At 31.6% G+C, this 23,958-nt stretch overlaps 1 protein-coding gene across 1 annotated transcript; it reads right to left on the minus strand.

Annotated features, from left to right (window-relative positions):
• Window positions 1-91: 91 nt before the first annotated feature.
• Window positions 92-23,162, minus strand: LOC132723528 (DNA helicase B-like). Its single transcript, XM_060708258.1, has 19 exons — window positions 23,049-23,162; window positions 18,834-18,898; window positions 18,305-18,425; window positions 17,471-17,777; window positions 16,793-16,929; window positions 16,127-16,293; window positions 15,575-15,762; window positions 13,412-13,609; window positions 12,142-12,291; window positions 11,157-11,404; window positions 10,445-10,651; window positions 7,456-7,626; window positions 6,648-6,729; window positions 6,095-6,274; window positions 3,923-4,133; window positions 3,224-3,382; window positions 2,726-2,926; window positions 2,148-2,361; window positions 92-1,806 (listed from the first exon to the last, which is right to left on the minus strand). Exons 2-19 carry the CDS (start codon window positions 18,885-18,887, stop codon window positions 197-199), a joined length of 4,605 nt encoding a protein of 1,534 aa, XP_060564241.1. The 5' UTR covers window positions 18,888-18,898; window positions 23,049-23,162; the 3' UTR covers window positions 92-196.
• Between the last annotated feature and the right edge of the window lie 796 nt (window positions 23,163-23,958).

Consider the following 23,958-nt stretch of genomic DNA (forward strand, 5'->3'; position numbering starts at 1 on the left):
CGACAAAATTTAATCAGACATTTAGGGTGATGCCTAAAAAAAAACAAATAGCTTCTATAAACTTTAAAAATATATTAACATAAGTCTTTTTTTAGTATATATTTTATCTTAAATACAACACAAAATTGATCTATAACAAAATTGATTATTGCTCAGGTCATGTTTGTATAGTTTTTAAACTAATGAACACAGAACTTCAGAATTTCAGTTTTGACAATGATCGTTTCAAAGGTGAAACTTCTGTATTATCACTAGCACATGTATCAAGGCCTCGTTTTCTACTTGCTTTTCTTGGTGGGGTTTCAAGAAGAGAGGGACTTGATGGGGATTCCGGTTCAAAAAGATCTGGACTTTCCCGGTAATCATTTTCATCTGAAGGTTGCGTTCTTTGCTCAGTATTTCTGTCCATGTTATCCATAATGACACAAGATGTATCCCTTGTTTTATCAGCAACATTACATTCTTCATCATTATGTTCAAATATCTTGTCTTGAGTACTAAATGTCATTCTATTTATATCTTCAAGGTCCAGGGTCATATACTGTTCTTCATCAACTTCAGACCAGTGACTGCTTGAGGAGATATTAGTAGAATTAGGAGAATTTAAATGTTTACGAACAGAAGAAAGCCCATGCACCTGTTTCACTGACGATAAACTTGTATTCCTTATAGCACCAGGTTTGGCCACTTCCCTTGAGTCATTTACACATGAAATGTTTCCAGCTTTAAATATATTAGATTCATCAGCGAGTTTCATGTAATCACTTTCATCTATTTCGGACCATTGTGACTGCACAGACTCGTTACTTTTTGGTTCTTTTATTGGATCTAACTCACTCAGTCTTCTACCAATGGCCTGTTGAACACTAGAATTTAATGATGCTACACTTTTCTTAACATCTGAATGTAAAATACTAGAATCTGACATCAAAGATTTATTTCCTGAGAATGACTCGTTGTAACCTGGGGTCAAAGGTGACAAACCTGACCTTATATGGCTATGATAGTCTGAAGACACATTATTTAATGGCGAGCTTGTGCTCTGTGCATTTCCTAGGTTTGGACTGAAATTGTTTCTATTTAAAAGAGGAGTGATGGGTGAGGATATCTCCTGTATAGTATACTTATATTTCCTATTCCTAGAAACGTTCAAAGGTGTTTTATCACTCTGACTCCCCAAAAATGATAAAGGCATTTTGCCTTTATTTAAACTCAACTTGGAGTTCTTTCTTCCTTTTACCTGAGTATTTTTATTCTGATTAGAGTTATTTACATCTGATTTCATCCTACTTTGAACACAATCTGGAGCATTATTTACATCACCACATTTCTGATTTTTTGCTTGAGCTGCCTTGGCACGTGATCGAGCACGTGTTGTAGGTGGGGATATCAAACTCTGAGAGTCGTCTGATTCTGGTCCAGATTGACTCTCCATCCCCTCTCCAACCTCTGATTCTCTAGCTTCTAGTCCTATATTATCATTTCTTTTCACAGCAGAACTATCACAGTTGTCTGTGCTGGAATGTTGAAAATTGTCTACATTTTTATCACATAAATTCACTTTCTGTTCATTTTTTGCCCCAAACAATTGCCCAGACATAAACCCATGGTTATTTTCTGTTTGTACATCTAGTCTAGTATTTCTAGCACCTAATCTGTTTTTTACATCAGCAGATTTTGAATGAACTTTATTTGCACTAGGTTTGATTTGGGTAAAAAGGCTGTCAGAGTCATCTGAATCAAATTCATCAATGTCACTGTTTTCTTTCATACCATCGTGTTCACATGCCAGGGAGCTCAAAATATCTACAAATATAATTACATTAACATCAAAAGTAAGCAGAATAAAAGATATAAAATTTCAGAATAGTGAATACGATTAAAAAATAATTCTAGCTTATTTGACAGTTTTGGTAAAAAAAGGCAAACTTTATTACATTGAGTCAGCAATTAAATAGAATTTTCTGTTTGTAACTGTTTGTCACAAACTAAATACAACATGAACAATATAGTTTTACACAAAGTATATGCAATGTTAAAACTTTAAAAAAAAGTGTTTGGTTATCGAGTATCTAAGCTTTTTTGTTTTTTCTTCATAAATTCAGTAACAAAATATTTGTAAAGAATTTGGTAAATACAAAATATACCGGTAACCATCTGTGTGTTGTTTAATGTTGTTTCCCCTGATTCACTTGCTATCTCAGTTTTCACTGGTTGTTGACAGTTAATATATGATTGTGTTTTCCTATTAAACAAGTTGTTTATCTTTATGGCACCTGTCTGTGTGGAGGGTTGATGTAATGTTGTGATATTCATACATGATGTTTGCATAGCTTCCGTTGTGTTAAAATCTTTGCTTTTCTGAAATTTATAAACACATGTTGTTACTGTTGCAAACACTTTAGAATGAATTCAAGAAATGATTTGTGACTATATTTTACAAGCAGTCTAAGAATGAGTTATCTACTTTTTAAAAATGTACTAACAGGTTTGCATATTTAAACTATCATCACACTGGCTAGCTACATTCATGAAGCCATGAATAATCAAAGCTGTAAAAGTTTAACAAGTACTAAAAAGATAAATGTCAAAACGTGGGTCAAATAAAGCAAACAAATATAGTGACAAATTAATGAAAGGACAAGCAAATATATGTGCATTTATATATATGTCTCATTTTTAAAAGCCATTTTGTACTTCAATTGCAACATTAAAACATAAATACCTGTAACAAGTCCAACAGTTGTTTCCTGAGACTAGTTTGACGTTTAATCTCGGACCGTTTAATTGCGTTCCTCAATATATCCTCTCTACCAACAATACAAACAGATTTACGTCCCCTTGTTACAGCTGTATATACATGCTGCCAGTTCTGTCTCCAGCTTGCATTACCAACTATATACACCACATTGTCTGTCTCAGAACCCTGTAAAATATAAACCATTTACAATGCTATAAATTCATCTTGTAACGGGCAACTTACATATCACTGTTTAGACTAATTTCTTAAAATGACATATTGTTTCTTCTCCAAAGTACATTACTATAGAGCCTTACTGAGCTAACCCAAGGCTCTGACTCTGTACAAATGAAGCACTTTGACCAATAAAATAGTAAAAAGTATCATTAACCTTACATTAAGGTTCAGTATTAAGATTTCATTCCTGCAATTATTCAATAACCAGTTCAGTGCATATCTCCCAATGTTTCCTGTAAAATATACCTGAAATGTATGGATGGTTCTAGCCCAGGCATGCTGTACCTTACAAGCTTTCTTCATCTGCTTTTTATCTACCCAAAATACAAACTCTTGCTCAGGGTCCTTGTCAGACAACTGTAGAAAAGTTCGCATTTTTCCAGTATCATCATTGGTTTCAAGCTCCTAAAATGTTTTCATATACTATGTTATATATAAAGGAACTATTAAACCTTATGCTATTTATGAACTACCTCGAATTTCAATCTAGAAAAAGAATATGCATTTCCATTGAGAGCACAGAAGTAGTTAAAATCACAAAAGTGCAAATGTTGTAAGCTTGGTCTGATTGAATCTGTTCATATGATTAAGGCTAGGTACTGTCCTTGCCATGTGTAAATTCATTTACAAATCCAACGAAAAATATGTGGTGTATATGGTGTTGTGTCAACATAATTCTGGATTCTTTTCTTCAACTTTAAACATAAATATTTATAAATTCATATACCAGTATTTGGCTGTATATTCTGCATTTACCATTATCAGAACATTACAGAAGTACTATTTTTACCTTTATACATTCTAATGAAACAATATACCCCATATAATGCATACAATGCATACTCTCCAGAAACGAAAAATAAAATATTAACTAAGGACAGATGCAAAAGTCCTCTTTCATATCTCTGTAAATATGTTTTGAATATCTTTATTTACATCCTTTACCTCAATAACAAAGAAGATTTCTCCATTGCATAATCTTATTTGGTTAGTTTTACTAGACCCATCTTTGTTGTTTTTAGAGGAACCAGCAGCAGTTGTATCCAGGGAACCATCCAGAGCAGACTGATTTCCAGGTTCTCCAAGTAGACTGATACCTTCATCATCATTTACAGTTCTCTCAACCCCACCCTGACTCTCCTCATCCTTTACCTTCCTAAAGTAATACAATTGCATTTAATTGCACTTACATTTTTGAATTTGATAATAATAAAAAAACAAGAGGGCCATGATGGCCCTGAGGTTGCTCACCTGTATATAGCCCCCCCCCCCCAACATTGCAGGGCCAATTTAACCCAAGGGCTTTTATTTGCACAAACTTGGTAGACACCCATAAGAAGATGTTTCATGCTAAACATCTAAGCTCTAGCTAATTGGGCTTTTTAAAAGAAGATTTTTTTTAAGTTTTTACTATACACATATAGTTAAAAACAATGACACCCCTGGGGCCGGGCCAGTTTTGACCCCAGGGCTTTTATTTGAACAAACTTTGTAGACACTTAATAGAAGATGTTTCATGCTTAATATCTAAACTCTAGCTATTCGGGTTTGTTCAAAGAAGATTTTAAGTCTTTGCTATACACATATAAAGAAAATCAATGACCCCCGGGGCCGGGCCAATTTTGACCCCAGGTCTTTTATTTGAACAAACTTTGTAGACACTCACTAAAAGATGTTTCATGCTTAATATCTTAACTCTAGCTATTTGGGTTTTTTCAAAGAAGATTTTTTAAGTTTTTGCTATACACATATAAGGAAAATCAATGACCCCCGGGGCGGTGCCAATTTTGACCCCAGGGCTTTTATTTGAACAAACTTGGTAGACACCTATTAGAACATGTTTGATGCTAAATATCTTAGCCATAGCTCTTTGAGTTCTTTAAAAGAAGATTTTTTAAGTTTTTACAATATGCATATAGGGAAAATCAATGACCCCCCGGGGCGGGGCCAATTTTGACCCCAGGGCTTTTATTTGAACAAACTTGGTAGACACTTATTAGAACATGTTTCATGCTAAATATCTTAGCTCTAACTCTTTTGGTTCTTTAAAAGAAGATTTTTTAAGTTTTTACTATATGCATATAGGGAAAATCTATGACCCCCTGGGGCGGGGCCAATTTTGACCCCAGGGCTTTTATTTGAACAAACTTGGTAGACACCTATTAGAACATGTTTGATGCTCAATATCTTAGCCATAGCTCTTTGAGTTCTTTAAGAGAAGATTTTTTAAGTTTTTACTATATGCATATAGGGAAAATCAATGACCCCCCGGGGCGGGGCCAATTTTGACCCCAGGGCTTTTATTTGATCAAACTTGGTAGACACTCACTAGAAGATGTTTCATGCCAAAAATCTAAGCTCTAGCTCTTATGGTTCTTTAAAAGAAGATTTTTTAAGTTTTTACTATATGCATTTAGGGAAAATCAATGACCCCCCGGGGCGGGGCCAATTTTGAACCCAGGGCTTTTATTTGAACATACTTGGTAGACACTCACTAGAAGATGTTTCATGCCAAAAATCTAAGCTCTAGCTCTTATGGTTTTTTAAAGAAGATATTTAAAGTTTTTTCTTTCGGTTGCCATGGCAACCAGAGTTCTGCATGGAATTAAATTCTTTGAACAATTTTTAAAGGTGACCACCAAAGGAACATTCCTGTGAAGTTTGGATGAAATTGGCTTAGTGGTTTATGAGGAGATGTCATTTAAAGTAAAAGTTTACGGACGGAGGACGGACGACGGACGCCGGACGGACGCCGGACGAAAAGCGATCACAAAAGCTCACCCTGTCACTTTGTGACCCTAAAACATCATGACCCTTGATATATAAATTCTTAAACTAAACTTGACAATTAACTAGGTGAATGATTTCTAATCCTAAACTAATTTCTTGGCATCAATCTAATATATAGACGAGTCAATTATAGCTTTGTTAAACAAAAGATTTAAATGAGTAAATGACTGCAAATCAAGTGAAATTATTTCCTGATTTCCTCCCAAATATGAATTGACTCATTTCATTTTGACTACTCAATGACAATGTTTTTCTTCTTTCATCAGCTTATTATAAGAAGAAGCTCGGAACATTAACTTTCTATGTTAACAATGATATATCACAAACTTTTTAGTATCCTGGCTACGACATGTCATCACACCATGACTTTTCTCATACAAGTTGACATATCCATTCTTTGTACAGCAAATCTTGTCACCAGTACGGAACACCATTTTCCCGAACTCCTTTGTACGATGATCACTATACCTCTTACAACAGAGGTCATTTATACTGTCACATACTCTCCTGGTAATAACAACATTCATAGAAATTATATCTGATTATCTTTCATAGATTTATCTTCAAAAATAATTCATTATAAATTCTCAAAATGTAGTTTTGAAAATGTATAAGTTGGTAACATGGATACAAATATGTTCTTACTGTCTCAAACAAAAGTTTTTGATAAATTACTTTCATAGAAATTTACTTTATATGACTTTACAAAATAAGATATTTTAGCTTATGTAATGTAAAATAGATGTCTATGATAATTGAGTATTCTAATATTTTCATCAAATACAATGTACACGCATACACAAAACCTAGGGCAGCACGCAACAATTCACTTCCAATAAACAGAGAAAATGAAGTTTTGACTTATAATTTATGTATTTACCTTGTAAAGCTAATAAACTGTGAAGTAACATGATCCTTAAGTGAATCATGGTTCAATAATTTCATCACTTCCATACTTATATCTGAAATTTACATTTACTTTATTCTTTAATTAACCCTGTACTAGCAATGTGTCAAAGATGCCCTCACATTTCACACTGTTTTATCAGTCTATAGATGGACAATGTGACAGCCAAACAGGTGTACAAATCTTCATAATGCTTCATCCCTGCATGAAAATATTTTGATATTCCTATACTTTTTTGTTAAAAAAAAAAACTTTACTATTAATAATAAAACTGAAAAGGATAGGATAGAATCTGGTAAAACTGCACAGAAGTACAAGCCGACCAGACTATACTAATGGTATCGGAAAGCTAATAATGCTGCTAGAACTAAAATGTAAATATATCTGTTAATATCTATGAGCTATGACCCAAAAGATAAACAGGTGTGTGATGTCTGTTTAAATATCTTTACCAAAGAACGTTACAATGGCATATTCATAATTTATGAGGTCAGAATAAAATGAAGGAATATACAGGAGTGAAAGAAAAACACAATGTAAAAAAATAAGCTTCTTCTACCTCTCTTTTTTTTTACTTGCAATTGATTCAAATTGCAAATCTCTTAGATTCCTGACATGTTCCTGCCAAAACCATTGATTTCTATATACATCATATTTTTGTAATCAATTGTAAATTGTCTTTAAAAAAAGTTTGAAAGGGGTTTTATTGTCGGAGTTTAAAAGTGTAAGAAGACCTTTGATTTTATAATGGTAATGAAGCAACAAAATAAAGACACAATACCTTGAGAAGTGTAATCATCACCACTAGATGAAGGATTGCTATATGGTAATTTTCTCAAACTGAACTGTTCTGGGTAAAATTCTGGGTAAATTTTCTTGGAAATTTTTGTAGCATTTTCTACAATCCTCGTTGACTCTGCACGGTGATTGTTCCTTAATTCTACACCACAACCTTTAAAATGTAACAATGTCACAAGTTGTGATATTCAGTTAAAAGAGAAGCTATTCATTACTTCAAGAAATGCTAAAAATTGATATAACAATATAAACTTATTGCCCCAGGTACTAGAGGGTTTATCATTTGACAGGCAATGACAGAAAAGAAGTATCAGAAAGCTTTTGGACAGTTCTTTAACAACAGACTGATCTAGTTACATGTATATAGTATGAGAAAAACATGCCTATTTTTAACAGTAACACCAATTTGTAAAGGAAGTTACCTTGTTTAGCAATTAAATGACATAGTAAAGTACAGCAAAAGTTAAGTATTTACACCATTCCAATTAATATTATCATTCAGATACATGCTCATTAATTGAAGATTTTGACAAATTTTCAAGGACAGTATATTTGTATATACAGTAATATACAAAAATTACATCACCTTTTATCCTTTACATTTATAAACTGTTTTGAATTCATACATGTACATAATAATATTATCAGGCTGTCAACCAGGTCTTTTCCAAAATAAAGGAGGAATATAGGAATATTTTTGCAGGAAATATAGGAGTTTTTGGACCATTTAGAGGCAAAAAATAGGAGTTTTCAACTTAAATTGTTTAACTTACCAATGTTTATATAAATGTAAATTATTCTTACTTTTACACATGCTGTTTCTACGATAAATGTCTACCGTATAAGTGAAGGACACCATTAGCAGGCTGTCCAGCACCTTTTGACATAAAATTAGGGTGAATTTTAGGGTAATATTTCAGAAATTTTAGGGCTAAAATTAGGAATGTTAGGGTACGTAATAGAAATTTTAGGGCTAAAATTTGCAATTTTATAAATAAATAAACTCAGGTCCCAAAGGACTATGATGAGGGCTAATCTTTGCATATTTGACACAAAAGTAACTCACAAATAATGCTCTAGTTTAGTTAGAGCAAAGGTGCTACCAGTGTGGACTCACTGGTCAACTGCCTCCCCTTCGGAAATGGTCTTAGTCAAATCATGTTCAAACCATTTTTTTTTAAATTGGCTGAACATGTCAAAAAGAACATGTTTTACCAATGTTTTGGGAATGTTATAACCACAAGTGTCTAAAAGGAATTCTTATACAGTAAAATTCTTGCACAATGCAGCTTTTGAATATGGACAAATGAAATTTTTTCTACAAGCAGGAAGTAAAAAGGCATTTGCCTTAGTACAGTCATTTGAATAAATGGGAAGCATCTATAATCAACACAAAGAATTGCACATCAAAAAAGTTCATCACACAGACCATTCAATTGCAGTTTATCTAGATCACATAATTGCAAAATGTGTGTACATTGTAATTGGAAATGAGCTTTATATTATTGAACTGCCAAATTATTTTTGAGTGTGATTAATTATATGAGTCTGCCTTTTCCTAAATTGTACCAGATGAATGAAAGAACAAGAATTGAATGAAATTGAAAGCTTTGTGGCAAAATAAGCAATTTCTCCTACAATGACATCGAAAAGGATAAATAAGTATGAGGGAAAGAATTAATTTTTCAAAGTCTACGTTAACCCATTCAGTACTTTACAATGTTGTTTTGATATTATGCAGATAATATATAGAGTATATATACATAAAAGAGTTGTGAGTAAACAAATTGTACATTAATTTTTGACAACTATTTATACATGTTTTTAATTAAGATTGTGTTACAACAGCTTCATAATGATCATTTTTAAATATGATATGATACAAATGGACCACTTCAGAAAATTTGGATAAAATGAACAAACATAAAATTCAAGATATCTGAAGTTGGCAAAAAAGTGTCAAGATATTCCAGAATAAGTGGACTCTTATGGTTATGATTTGAGTTTCAGGACCATGATATGGTAGTATTTTTGGTATTTTTGCTGTCAACATGATGATCAACAAATGCTTTGATTATGAAATAGCAATGTTACTGACATAGTCAAAGTAACTTTTAGTTAAAACGAAACCATTTCAATGTCATCAATTTTGTGTTGGCAAATCATGGCCAAATCATTTTTGACCATGTTCAAAACATGGTTGACTGAGTTATGTCCGTGATTATTTTGACAGGGTTACAAGTAATAAGTATGTTTATAACAAAAGATAAAAAAATGAGGAATTTCAGTGAATAAATAGGGCTTCTTTAGGAATTCCCTTTGAATTTTTCACTTTTTTAGGAATTTTAGCCAAACTGAAAAAATTAGGATGTTTTTAGGAATTTTAGGGACGCAGCGGACATCCTGCATTAGCTTTGAACCACAGCATTAGCATCCTGGCAAAAAGTTACAGCAATGCATGACCATCATCTGAATGGTCACCTGAAATAAAGTTGACATACTGATGCACTGCTTTTCATGGTGACCATGCAGATTGCTATGTGGAGCACAGCAGCCTTGAGCATAGTAATGTGATGCTGATGCAGGCATACACATTCTCTTACCTGTAAAATACAAAAGGCCAAAAGCAGTACCAAAATTTAAATCTCTTTGAATTCCTCGGCAATATATTTTAAAAAAAATATAGGAAAAATATTCAAAATATAGGAGAATATAGGAAAAATAGGAGGCTTTTTAAAATATAGGATTCCGACCCAAAATATAGGAGTTTTATAGGAATATAGGAATTGGTTGACAGCCTGTATTATGTTCCTTCTGTACGTAAAACTGTTATTCAAACAAATTCTTCGACAAATTTCAAAGTTTATTTTTACAATTTAACAAGATTTATGTTACATATTCATTTCTATATGATTCTAGGTGAAGTGGAAACCATACTATTAAAGATCAAAATAAAAGTTTAATAGTTTAACCTATTCTAGACAATGAGTTAAATGTATCAGTGAGGAAATTGCCAGGTTCTATAGAGGGCAGCTGTCTAACATCACCAAGAAGAATGATTTTCCTGAGTTTGGCATTTTCCTGTAGAAGTTCTATAAGAAATGAGAAGGTTGACACTGATACTAAGCTACATTCATCTACAACCAGTGTGTTAACATCCTTATGTTTCCATGGTATGTCTGAAAATTACACACATTTACATTAATACCAAAGACCCTACTATAAAAGTTAGATAAGAAAATACCAATTTATAAATCTAATACAAGAGTATTTAGGTGTTAAAAATTATCAAAACCAATTTTGAAATTTCGAAAAAAAACCAATTAAATACACTCTAAATATAGCTTTATGAATAATGTCCACTGCCTTACAAATGTGGGTATTCCAAATTTCCTGTTGATACATTGTTACATATTTGAATAATGGGCTACATAAAAGTTTTGCATAACAACAACATAGAACAACAACAACAATGATACAGCGATCATAATACCCAGAATTTTTCTTTGAGAAAGACAAGCCAAAAATGATTAAGATATTTTAATGCCTAATTAAAAGTTAAATAAAAAATTTCTCAATTATAAATGTTTATTTAATTTAACTATTTAAATACCTAATTAAAGTTACGTAAAATATAAATCAGGTAGACTATGTACATGTAACAAGTCAACTTAACATATATACCATGTTTTTGATTCCTGTAGCTATAGATAACTTGATGCAGGGTGAATGATGGACATTTAGCTCTTTTTCCCAACAAATTTGCTGCTTTCCCTGTTGGTGCTGTTAACAGTAACTCTATTTTCTCCGGGCATTCTTCCTTCTGTTCAGGATAGTCTCCCTTCCATTCATAAGAGTCATCTCCCCTATCAGCAAGGTCTGCAGCTTCTATATCACCATGGAAACTTGTTTCATCGTCAGTCTGCTTTTGTCTGTAAAACATATATATTAATATTTACAGACTAAAATATTTGATACAGAAAATAAATTAAAGTTATGAAGAGAACAGTGTGTGTCTTAAATCATCTAAACTTTAAAGACCAATACTACATGAAAAACATTTGTAACTGGAAGTCTACTAAGAGTTTGCTTAAACGAAATTAAATGTTTCAAGAGAAATAAATTTACAACTTATAACAATGATACCTTTGTGTTTTATAATTCTACTAATTAGATCTCATCACATTATAAATCTTATAGATTCAATTATAATTTGCTAGAATATTTCTTGTTTACTAATATAATCTACAATGCTATGCTGTGTGGCTTTTACTCAGATAAACATGAACATGCATATGATATGCCTAAAGATTTAGCTTGTTTGAGGAAATGTTCACAATTGTTGAAAACTTCAAAAGTAAATTGGGAATTTTCTGCAGTTTTTTCAATTTGCGTTCAATTTGCTTGTATAATTTGATAAAAATTCACTGTTATGGTGTTATCTTTATGATGTCTTCCTCCTCCTCTCTTCTATAAATCTACAGATGCTGTTAAATTCTTTAAAAAAATAAGACTAATATGTGATGTAAACATACATCATTTGGTTAAAACCTTTCATATTGCAAATGGAGGTATTTCCATTTCTTATCAAGTTATTAGCTACAACCTTTTCTTGTTAAACTTTCGATATACCTTAATTATCCATAACAACTAGATAGTATAAGGTTACCTTTTTGCTGTGGCAGCAGTTATCACCTTGGTTACCACATATGTTTTACCACAACCACCTTTACCAGATATAGCTACCACAGGTTTACTGGCAATAAGTTTAGCTGCCAACAGCTGGTCATTGTCCTGTCTTATACTGTCAAAATCTTCACTGAAATTATATTGCTATTTTATTGTATACACTCAAATATACTTTATTTTATATCGAAATCTTCACTGAAATGACATTGCTATACTATATATAATCAAATATACAGAAAAACTTCGGGAAGTTGAAGGGACTTGTGTAAAAACTTTGTCACATCTGGACTTCGACTCATGAATAGGTCTCAATTTGATGACAAAATTTCGAGCCGTTTATGTATACAAGCAAGTTACAAAAAACATAACAAAAGGAAAGGGAATAACTAACCCAGCTTATAGTAAATATATCCCTTTGTGATTATCATGCGACACGGGGTCACAGTAGTTCTCAAATGAAAGTAGTTCTTATTGTTTACTTTCAAATACCACTACAGTAATTTGAATGGTAACAATTAGAGCAATCTGTCACACATTTAAACGCAAACAAAGGCTGTTAGAACACAAGGCTATGTAACTAACACCTGTCACACAAAAATACAGAAATCATCTTCGCAGCTAGAAAAGGTGTGAAAAAAGTATTGAGATCGAACTTGTCAAAATAATAGTAGATCTTCGACTTATTTGTGGTAAATTGTACTTGATTTATTCTATACTGACCACTTAAAAATGTCAACACATCGAAAAAATTCGACACATAAAATTTCGGCTCATATATAGGTTTTTACAAGGAATATATAGGGGAAAAAATCAGGACTTTCATTTTACCCTGACACATCGAGAAAATCGACTAATCGAAGTTCGACTCAGAGAAGTTCTACTGTATTTTATAAAAAACGACATGCTGACAGATAAAAAGAGTTCTTATAGGTGTATCTTGACCTGGAACTTGTATTTGACCGGAGTGGAATTTACTAGGAAAGGATCTCAGCAGGCACAGTAAAGCCAAATGTGATCTGTTCTAGTAAATCCAGGAGATCCAAATACAAGTTATATCTCTAGACAGCTTAACTACAAGGACATAGTTCCCTTCAGAAGAAGTATCAAATCTTTTGAATGATAAACCATTATCAGCAAAAAATGCATTAATAAATATTAATGATACTTTATTCTGTTAAATATCATTATAATAAATTTTAATCTTTTGCTGAGTAACAAATTCAGGATTCATTTTAGGAAAGTTGACCTACGTATCCCAGTCCACCTCTAGTAGCCATGGTTGTTTCTCATCTTGTTTAATCAATGAATTAATGCCATGTGCTATTTTATTTTCAGCCATCCAGAGTGTAACCAGGAAAACATGTCTTTCCCCATTCTCTACCAATGTCTTTGTCACTTTGTTCTTGTTCAGAAATTCCAATGCTTCTTCAAACAGCATAACAACTGGTCTATAAAATCAAACCAAGAAACTGGATATTGAATCAAAACCAGACTTTCTGACAATACATGTTTTACATAACCATAAGGGTAAAAACATAAGGCAGTTATCCTACCAAAAATTATCAAATAATATGCAACAATATTATAATCAGACAAGCCACACAAACACGAACATTTAGTAATTTAATTTAATTGCAAACGTTTCGGCTATATGCCTTCATCAGTGCAAAACATAATAAAATTACCGGAAGCGACGTCATAACGGAACACGCGTTAAACGCGCGAAAAACGTTATGGCGTTTAGCGGCAAAACTATGATAACATGTAGAAACAAATATTTATGCTATAAATAAAGCTGGTACATGAATTAAAATGGATCAACAGTGATACAGATGTCTATTAGACAGTGTTAATAAAAATAAGATAATAGACAAACATATAAATATTCATGTAAGATATTATAAATCAAACAATACTTAATTATTTAGTCCATTTGGAATCAAAGTATTTAATTTATGAATCCAAAAGGAATCTTTACATAACCGGTCCATGTTGCTATCTATGATTTCTATCGGCAAAAATGAAAAATCTGATAATGAACACTTATTTTTGGGTGATCCGAAATGGATCGCAACATGTGAAACTAAATTTACATCACAATTTCTTATATCAAATCTATGTTTATTCATTCTGCATGATACATTTTAATTAGTTTGACCTACGTATTGCTTTTTTACAGCCTTTACATGTAATGAGGTAAATTACATTACGCGTAGTACAATTAACATCATTGTGTAAATCAAAAAGAACTACCTGTTATGCTGCTATTAAATTGGGAACCAACAATTATATTGTTACAATGTGAACATCTACTTCGTAAACATTGGCTAGATAAAAATGTGCGATCAAGTAAAGCACTTCTAATAAGATAATCTCGAATGTTTTTAGGACGTCTATATGCTAAAATAGGTTTGAACTTGTTATGTATATTTTTAACGCTTACCTTATCAGACAAAAGTAATAGATCCCAATATTTATTTAAGATTTCACCAATATTAGGCAGAGATGTATTAAAACATACAGTAAAAGGTATTATTGAACTAGTATTTTTAACGACAGGGACTTAGAGCATCATTTTGGGACATGCCTTCAATTTTAGAAAACGCTTTCTCAATAATAGATTTAGGATAATTTCTATCAGAAAAATATCTATTTAACGTATCTAAAGACTGCTTAAAAGTACCGTCATCGGAAATGACACGTCTATAACGTTTAGCTTGACTAAACGGGATACCACGCTTACATGATAAAGGATGAGAGGATGTAAAATCTAAATACAAATGCATATTTGTAGGTTTGCAAAATATTTTTTTTTTTTTTTTTTTTTTTTTTTTTATGCAACAATATTGAAAGTTTGGTTGCAATGAAATTTCGAGAAATGTAGGAGTTGCCCAAGGAAGAAATTATTTACACCTGCTGCAAGCCCATTGATGTTACCAATCTAATAACCAATTTGCTGTTGAAAAGCTAGTAAGCTTATCTAATTGTCTTTGTGAAATAAACACATCCTTTTCAAACTTTAATCTGGCCAGTGTTAATTTTAGAGATTTCATTACCATAAAACAAACAAAAAACAAAAACAACAACAGTATTAGAATGCATGGTTTGTATAACAGTAATTATCATAACTGTTAATAAAATCTGCAATTATCTAAGCTCGAGTTATAACCTCTTCTCTTCTTAAATGTGTTAAAAAAAATTCTGAAACTTTAAATTGATTCATGATTCATGAGAACATCAATGACCGACTTTGAAATAAAATTTAATATAAACTTAAACATGTTTGTAAACCTGTATACAGGGTTATTTAATTAAATTTCATTTTCTAAAAATGGAAAATATCTTGCTTCAAAGTGCACATGACATAGATGATGGTTAAACAAATTAAAGAAACTAAATAAAATTTGTTTTACCCAAGAACATCTAAAATTCTACTGAAGTGTACATATGTATGGCCATTCTCCTTTGTTTCCTTCTTGATAAACTCATACATTAGTATAGCATCTTGTACATCCTGAGGAACTTTGCTCAACAAGCCAGACTTTGTCAGTGCATCATATGATGTTTCACAGCCGAGAATACCACACTTCTTCGAGACAACCTGAATATAGTCATATTGTTGACATAACTTATTGCATTGAAAATATTACTTTCAGATATGCTGAACTTTTTGTTATGGCCACATGAAGCTTAATTTTACATTATATTAGCCACAATTGCATGGGTAGAATGTGTAAGCTAGCTGGATAGCATCCATACATGTAAAAATTCAACTTAACTACAAGTATTCGAACTGTATTTTTTAAAATTAAAATAATTAAGCATCAATCAGTTAGTCAGTGAAAGTTAATTGCTTTAAGTTTATGAACTGTTTAAATATCTTTCTGGAGGTTTTAAGTCCTGTGTCAATGCTTAAAGAACTTATCAAAATAAAAAATGGAAAAAAAGTCTGAAACATAACTTACTGCTTTAAATGCTAGAAATCCTGGATTGTCTGTCAACATAGTTTTCAGTTTCTTAAGTTTATCTTCATCCAGAGAGATAATTTTCTTAAAGTTACCAGGAAACAGTTGTGGGATATAGTGCAGTAGTTCTGGATATGATTCTGCTGCTTTTATAAAACTGAATTCAACTGAAGGAAGAAATAATACATCCTTTTGTTATGTCAATATGTAGTTACCTATAGAAATGTATAAAAACACAAACAAGAAGTATCTTTACATAAGACATCTACAATGCAATATTAAAATGAGCAAAATATCTTTTTTTTCACAATGACTTTTATAAATGAAGAGAATTTCCATTTAACCATACTTGGTAAAATTAAGATTAGGACATACAAGTTTCCTAAAGAACTAACAAACATAATTTATGAAGAATAGAATTAAAGGGTTTTTTTCATTGGCTTAATCTTCAATAACACAAAAATAAAGTTAGTTTTATTGCAAAAATTCATTCAGTTGTGTGAATCTAAAACAACATACACTTTTATTTTATTCCAGTACACTCACTATTTACACTTGGGAATAATGTCATTTTCATGTAAAATCATGCATGCTTAGTTATGAATACTAGATAATTTATTATATAAAACAAGTAAGCATTTCTAGAAGATGTACTTAAAATGTTACCTGAGTCTATAATGGCATTTTTAAACTGAGAATGTGAGGAACTTTCTGTTTGTTCATCTTCAGGAAAACTTGCCACATATGCTTCAAGTCTCTCCTCAATGTTAAGTAGGTCAAGGTCATCATATTGACCTCTCTGTCTGTAAATAACAATTTTGTAGATTTACATTTACATTTAACAACATAAAGTTCACACCTATTGCAATTATATTCAACTAAGATTTATCAGCCTAAAAAGACAAGAAACTTATTTTCTTATATTTTATGATGTATGAAGTAAACATAATTAACATTAATTATATATTTTATAACCCTGATGAAGACTCGTGAGAGTCGAAACATCGTTATCGTCATTAAATAAACCTTAAAACTTGTCCTGTGTTGATTGTTTGTTCCACTTTTATTGATTTTCTTAGTATTAATTGTTTCTTTATACAAAAAAAATTGTAACAGTGATATGTCATATAATGCTGTAAATGTGGCATTTTTAAGCAATGGCATGTGAACAGATTTTAATTTTCTGAAATGTCACAAAGAACAAACACAGCAATAATATCTCAAAACTTGAGTTTCTTTTGAAGATCTTTACTCTCCTATCCAAGAAAATACTTACAGCAAAAAATAAGATTTGTGTGGAGGAGAGTAAAAAAAACCAGTTAGATAGGAAATTATTATAATTACTTCAAGAATGTCTCAAATTGCATCCTGGCAGCTGAAAACCATGGAGATATGTTGATTTTGTTCCCTGCATCATCTTCCTCCGTCAAGCTATCTTGTAACTTACTCAAGAACAAATGTACTACACGATCTGTAAACCTCCGCTCATCATCTCTTAGTCTATAACAGAACGAATAATAGTCCTTCGGTTCCAGTAACTTTCCCTTAGACTTCTTTGTTCTGAGAATTGTCGCCTGCCACCAGGGGTCTGTGAAATGAAATGGTCCAGCAACACTGCGTGGTCTTCCTGTCTTAAGATCAATAAGCTCTCCTGAAATTGAAACAGTAATTGACTTTCAGGTAACAAATACCTATGATTACTTCTGGAATGCATATACGTGTATATATATGTTGCATGTGATATCTATGAATGATCTCTAAAAAGAATAACAACAGTGAAATGTTTTAATGATGGTCACTTTTTCATATCCGCTCTTGATTATTCTTATCAGGTTTTTTTGGTCCAATAGTCAATCTGAAACTACTTTAGGCTAAACTAATGGAGAAAGATTTCCGACAACTCTCTATATATATTTTAGGCACAAGCAGACTTTTTGTTCTGTGAGTTAGGTGGATAGCTGTCTTATACCAGCATAACAGTGTTTACCTTTTTTTTAACAGTGTTGATGGGCAAGTGTTTTTGTGTTCCTTTCCTCTTAATGATAGGGGGTGATATGTACTATATTCTTAATAAGAACTTCATTGCATGTATGAAAAGTATTCATAAAAGAGGTTTTTCATATTCTTTAACATATTCATTTCATAAATTATACAAACAAATATGTCATTAAAACAGACCTGTTACTCTTTTTTGTTTTTCATATGGTACAAGTGATTTTCCTCTACCAAGCTGAGAAACCTCTTTGTACCCCACCCATTGTATATCATCCCCACCATCATCATCCGAGTCTTCTCCTTCCTATAAAATAAAACTGTCATACAATAACTATAATACAACATAATCATACAACACAATCAAACAGCACAGATATGCAACATCATTATACAAAAGAATCAACAAAATCACATAACAAGATGTTTCAAAATTCTATTAGAATATAAAAATATAATGAAAAATATAATTACAAAATACAATCATAAAAAATATCATAGAATATGATGCAATACAATAATACTCATAATAATAATATTAAATATTTTTTTATTCAAAGACTTACCGGTAGTGTTAACTTTATAAATTTCAGTAAAGAACCTAGAGTAAGAACACTTTTATTTAATTATTTTATCACAATGCTGTGCCATAGTTTACACAATAAAACAAAATATAACACAAATAATCAATGTTATATTGAACTACAATACATACATCAACATCTTTTATGATGAGACATCCAGTAACCATGTTAATAATCTGCTCCATGGTGTAGAGGTCTGGAAATAAAATATTAAACTACAAACATATGTATTAAAGCTGACCACGACAACTTTCAAAATGAGATATATGAAACAATATGTGGAATTTGTTTATCACAAAACAATGTATAGTCAAATGCCCTAGATTCTTTCATGTCCTAGAGTCAACACTAACTGTGTATGACACAAAGTATCAACCGTAATATTTCTAAAAACATTATAGCAGAACAAGAATTTGTCCCTTAAATAATTTGACTCCCAAAGATGTGAAAATCATAGACATAAAGAACAAACTTTCTGACACTTCATAACAATGAACTTGTTGTAAAACACATTTGCAGTCAGCGAATTTAAGATTTTGAATTTACTGGCCCGAATTCCAGTTTTGATTTTATTCTACTATATATTTAACTAAATTTTCTTAAAATGTACACTGGCCCAAACTAATTTTCACTGGCCATGGGCCACAGTGCCAGTGTTAAATTTGATGACTGCATTTGGATTCCTATCATAAGTTACATTGTTGTTTTATATGAATTTGCATGTGTGCATATTGTGTATATAAAAATAGTTTGGCACTCAATTGTATTATAATAGAGGTGACTCAGTAAGTGATGTCTGTAGAAAATTGTGCTCTGTGCTTGAACCTGGCTTTCATTTAAAAATACATGACACAGATATCATTGAGTCTTGGATAGTGTCAGATCCAAGAACTTTGTATGCTCACAAATCCACCCACTTAGCTCAATAGGGAGAGAAATGGAAAATAATCCAAAGGTAATTGGTTCAGACCTCTGGCCACTGAGGTAAAATTTTTTCTGTGACAAGCGCTCTGGGACATTTTGTCTAATGGTCATTTGCCAACAGCTTTGTTCCCCATAGTTTTGGAACCAAAATAGGGCACCATTCACAAAGCTAAAATGTATCTCTTTTCAAAATTGTTTCATGAAACATTACAATTATCTAACAAAATAGTCAGTGACTTAAAAGCATGAGAAACAGAGAATCTATTTTGGAATTGAATGAATCAATTTTAAAACTGAAGTAACAAATTTTTGGGCCCAACTTACCAATTTTGGGGACACATTTGATAACTGGAAAAACTGTGTATATTTTATATAACTTTCAGAGTTATATAACTTATAATAAATAAATTAATGTTATGAGTAAGTGTTAATTGTTAATTTTCACACAATTATTCATTATTTGCAGATTGTTGACAACTTTATTTTTTAGTTATTCTAAGTATGCTAACATATATATTTTGTTGTTTTTCAAAAACTTGAAATTACAGTTATTAAGTCAAGTCAAGTCAAAAGATTTATTCAGTAAATAAAGGCCACCGGCCCAAAATACATGTCATACAAAATATGATATTTAACATTATAAGGTTGTGTCTTTTACAAGTTTTGACAATCATTACATTTAAATGCTACTGTGCTATAGATATCATGAGGTGGTAAATATAAGCAGAGATTTTCTTAATTATAAAAATATCATTTGATGAAAGTAATTCATAAAAGTTATGTAATTCATTTCCGGAATTATACCAGTTTAGTAAATAGGTATTTCTAATTTCTAAATATTTTTTACAATGAAAAAAAGCATGATATTCACAGTCAATATGATAAGTTAAATGATTTTCAAGACAAAAGTTGCAAAAGCGTTCTTGAAAAGGTATATTTAAATGCCTACCGATTTCAACATTAAGTTTGTGATTTGAATATCGAAATTTAGCATATGCTTTCTTATGTTTTACAGGGATTTCTATTAGAAGATACTGTTCTACATTTAATAAGCTTTTAAAATAACAATAATGGTGACATCTACTGGCATTGTTAATATTATCATGCCAATTTTGAGTATAACAATCTATTATGCGTTGTTTAAAAATGCTACCAAAAATATTCACATCCAAATGTAGCCAAATCCGTAACTGTACAAAAGTATTTGTATTTTACTAGCCCAACAAGTTCTTCCAGCTTCATCTAGTGATTTTAACATTAAATTACATTGTTTTGGGTAACGGCATGGTGGCATAACTAATAGCTTACACCAATAACGGATGCAATTTGTATAATAAGTAATACAAAGTGGGAGTCTACCACATTCACCTAACACCATGCTTGTAATTGTATTTTTTCGAACATTTAATAAACCCTTACAGAACATATTATGAACAGATTCTATAGTTGGACCAAATTCATATCCCCAAATCTGTGATCCGTAACAAAGAATAGGTTTGATCATTGTATCAAAAATTTTAAAGTGTTCCTTTATGGGAAAATTACCAAATGGTTTTTCATAACCTTTGATAGCAAAAATTGCTCTTTGAGCTTGTGAAGCTAATTTATCATGAGCTACATTCCATGATAGCTGTGGAGTGAATAACAAACCCATATATTTATAAACAGCAGTTTAATTTACAGGCTGACTGCGAAAAGACCAAGATTCATAATTACGAAGACGACCTCCATTTCGAAATACAATTATCTCTGTTTTGTCAAGATTAATTTCCATGCCTGTGTTCAAGCAAAATTGATCAATTACATTAAGTTGTTCTTGTAATTTTATAGAAGTTTCAGCACAATTAAGTAACTGAAAGCCTTTAACTGAAAAGATGCAGTATTTAGATGTATACCACCAACTGGTAGAGCTTATCTTTTTCACCAGAGCCAGAATCAAAGAATATATCGTCGGGTGTCCTAAATTCGTCCCTGTCCTAGAGTCAACACCCTTACTTTGTATGTCAGAAAGTCTCAACAAATGTCAGTTAATAAAGAAAACAGTTGTATATTTTTATACATCAGTAAATTTAATGTATCTGCAAAATTTCTTTATCATAGAAAGCTTGGATCATACGGAAATGTAGTGTATCAAACTAGCACTGTAAAATGCTTAGGGTAACGAATCATGGCCACCCAAGTATATCTAACTTTTTCACCAGACTCAGATGCAAAGAATACAGGGATTTACCGGACGAAGGATCCTGCGTCATATACGCATAAAATGCCATCCTGTATGCACAAAAAATAAATTCTGCGTACACATGGACGCAGAAAAATTGTCTAAAGTAACTGTAATTTCCATATTTTAAAATAAATACTTAGTATCATGACCACACAAAAATTGTTTAGAGTTACTCTCCTTTCCGTATTTTTATGATATCTAAACTGTTTTGGTTAGTGGTGAAGGTCATGGGAATCACCAATTGGTATTTATAGTAACGTGTCAGTTTATTGGCTAGTTAATGTCTGCATTTAAAATACCGACCAATCATTAGTGAGCACCCATGTGTCCCGGATATTATTATCAGTCGGAGCACACGGTTGTTACCGTTATCTATGACAGTACTTTCGGTTTACAGGCTGACTTAATTGGGGTGGTCCGAAACAAAAATGAGATGACAATGAGCCTGTCTTGTCGCCTGTAACTGAACAAGTACATCATCTTAACAATCCACAAAACAGAAACGTGACACAACATTCCCGTCTGTCTGGTTAGATAGATACAAGTGAAAAGAGCTTCGAATGAACGAATGTTTCTAGTCAAAATACTAAAAAGTTGTTTTTGTTTGAGAAATAAATCCAAAATTGTTTACAATAGTCATTTATATTGCAATCTTAGTGAACTTCTTCTGTAAGCAGTCAGCAATTTCGAAAATTGTCTGGAAGTGGACCCCCAAAATTTTGTGTTGGACCCCTGTTTTTATAGATCCTGTGTCCAATGGACCCCTAATATAAAAAGGGTTGGTAAATCCCTGAGTATAAATATCTAACTTTAACTTTTTTGAAGGAAAATGATTAAGAACATGGTGAAAGACTATTATTGAAGTTGGGCAATCGTCACTGAACTAGTGCAAATCATTATGAATTTTAATATTGTGATAACCCAACAGTTAAAATGAAAAATTTCTGTTCCAGAGAACATTTAATTCAACAAATATACCAAAACAAACATTAAGTTATATGATTTCATAATTATGATAACCTTAAGGAAAATTTAAATACTTGTGTTAATGTAGGGCGAGTCGTAATGGGGCGAATAGTCATTTGGGCGAATCATTTATACATATTTAACATGCCTTTAGCGCGAAAGGAGTCATTAAACGAATTTAATGTGGAATAAATTTTCTACATCATCAGTACGGCCAACGCAAATATTTTACCTGTTCTAAAGCATTAATTTAAGTGTTTAATGTTAATTAAATTGACTTCAGTCAGACAGTCACTTTTGAAGTGTAAATGTCGTAATTTTTTATAAGGGGAATAACTGACAATTTATTCACGTCTAAAATAAAAGACCCGGTATGCATTCCGGAAATGACTTGTCTTTACGCAGAGCTTTTTGTAAGAAAAAAAAGTAAATTGCTTTTCTTTGGAATATGATTTTTGTGATAATAACATGATATACTGAAATTACCCGTGACACTTATTCATAAAAAGAGTCGATCAGGGTTTTTCATAAATAGTTTAGTCAGATTTGTATTTCTAACATTTCCAAAAACAGTTGAAAATGAACTTTCAGATGGTCGAGAATTCACAACATTGTGCTAAATACTAAATGATATAAAATAAGCATAGATTTATTCACTTAAAGATCCTGTATGTTGTAATTGAGGTCGTATACCATACTTAAGTGAAATTATATATATGTATATAATTATGCTCAAACATCGAAGAATATATAAAATATGTACTGCAAATTATATTTGTACATATTATACTGTTCTCCTCTTAGTTCACGGTACTTAACGCTTTGAACCATGAAAGAAAACAACACTTGAAACTTATGGTAGCTGTAACATATTGGTATTTTCTGCTGTATGACACAAGGAAACAACAATATATTTAGCCAAAATTAGTTTAAATGAACCAGACGTAGACCACATGTCGGCCATTTTGAAAACAGTGTGTCATCATATAAATCGCGGTAATGGTGTTACATTTCAGGTTTTTCATGTTTCAGTTAAAATTCCTACATGTTATTTTGCTTGATTTTAAATATTAAAATAATCCTTACTTTGTCACTCATTTTTTTTTTCAACAAACAAGAACATTTAGAAAATGATGTTTGTT

Source organism: Ruditapes philippinarum, unplaced genomic scaffold, assembly GCF_026571515.1.
Source record: "Ruditapes philippinarum isolate M1 unplaced genomic scaffold, ASM2657151v2 ctg169_1_1_1_1, whole genome shotgun sequence".
NCBI lineage: Eukaryota > Metazoa > Mollusca > Bivalvia > Venerida > Veneridae > Ruditapes > Ruditapes philippinarum.

Excerpts from the sequence above, each read along its gene's own strand:
- LOC132723528 (XM_060708258.1), bottom strand. The coding sequence starts at position 18,887 with ATGGAGCAGATTATTAACATGGTTACTGGATGTCTCATCATAAAAGAT. Across the intron at positions 17,778-18,304 it reads AAAACAAAAAAGAGTAACAG|GAGAGCTTATTGATCTTAAG; the intron begins GTCTGTTTTAAT and ends TTTCAATTTCAG. Across the intron at positions 2,362-2,725 it reads AACTGTTGGACTTGTTACAG|AAAAGCAAAGATTTTAACAC; the intron begins GTATTTATGTTT and ends TATAAATTTCAG.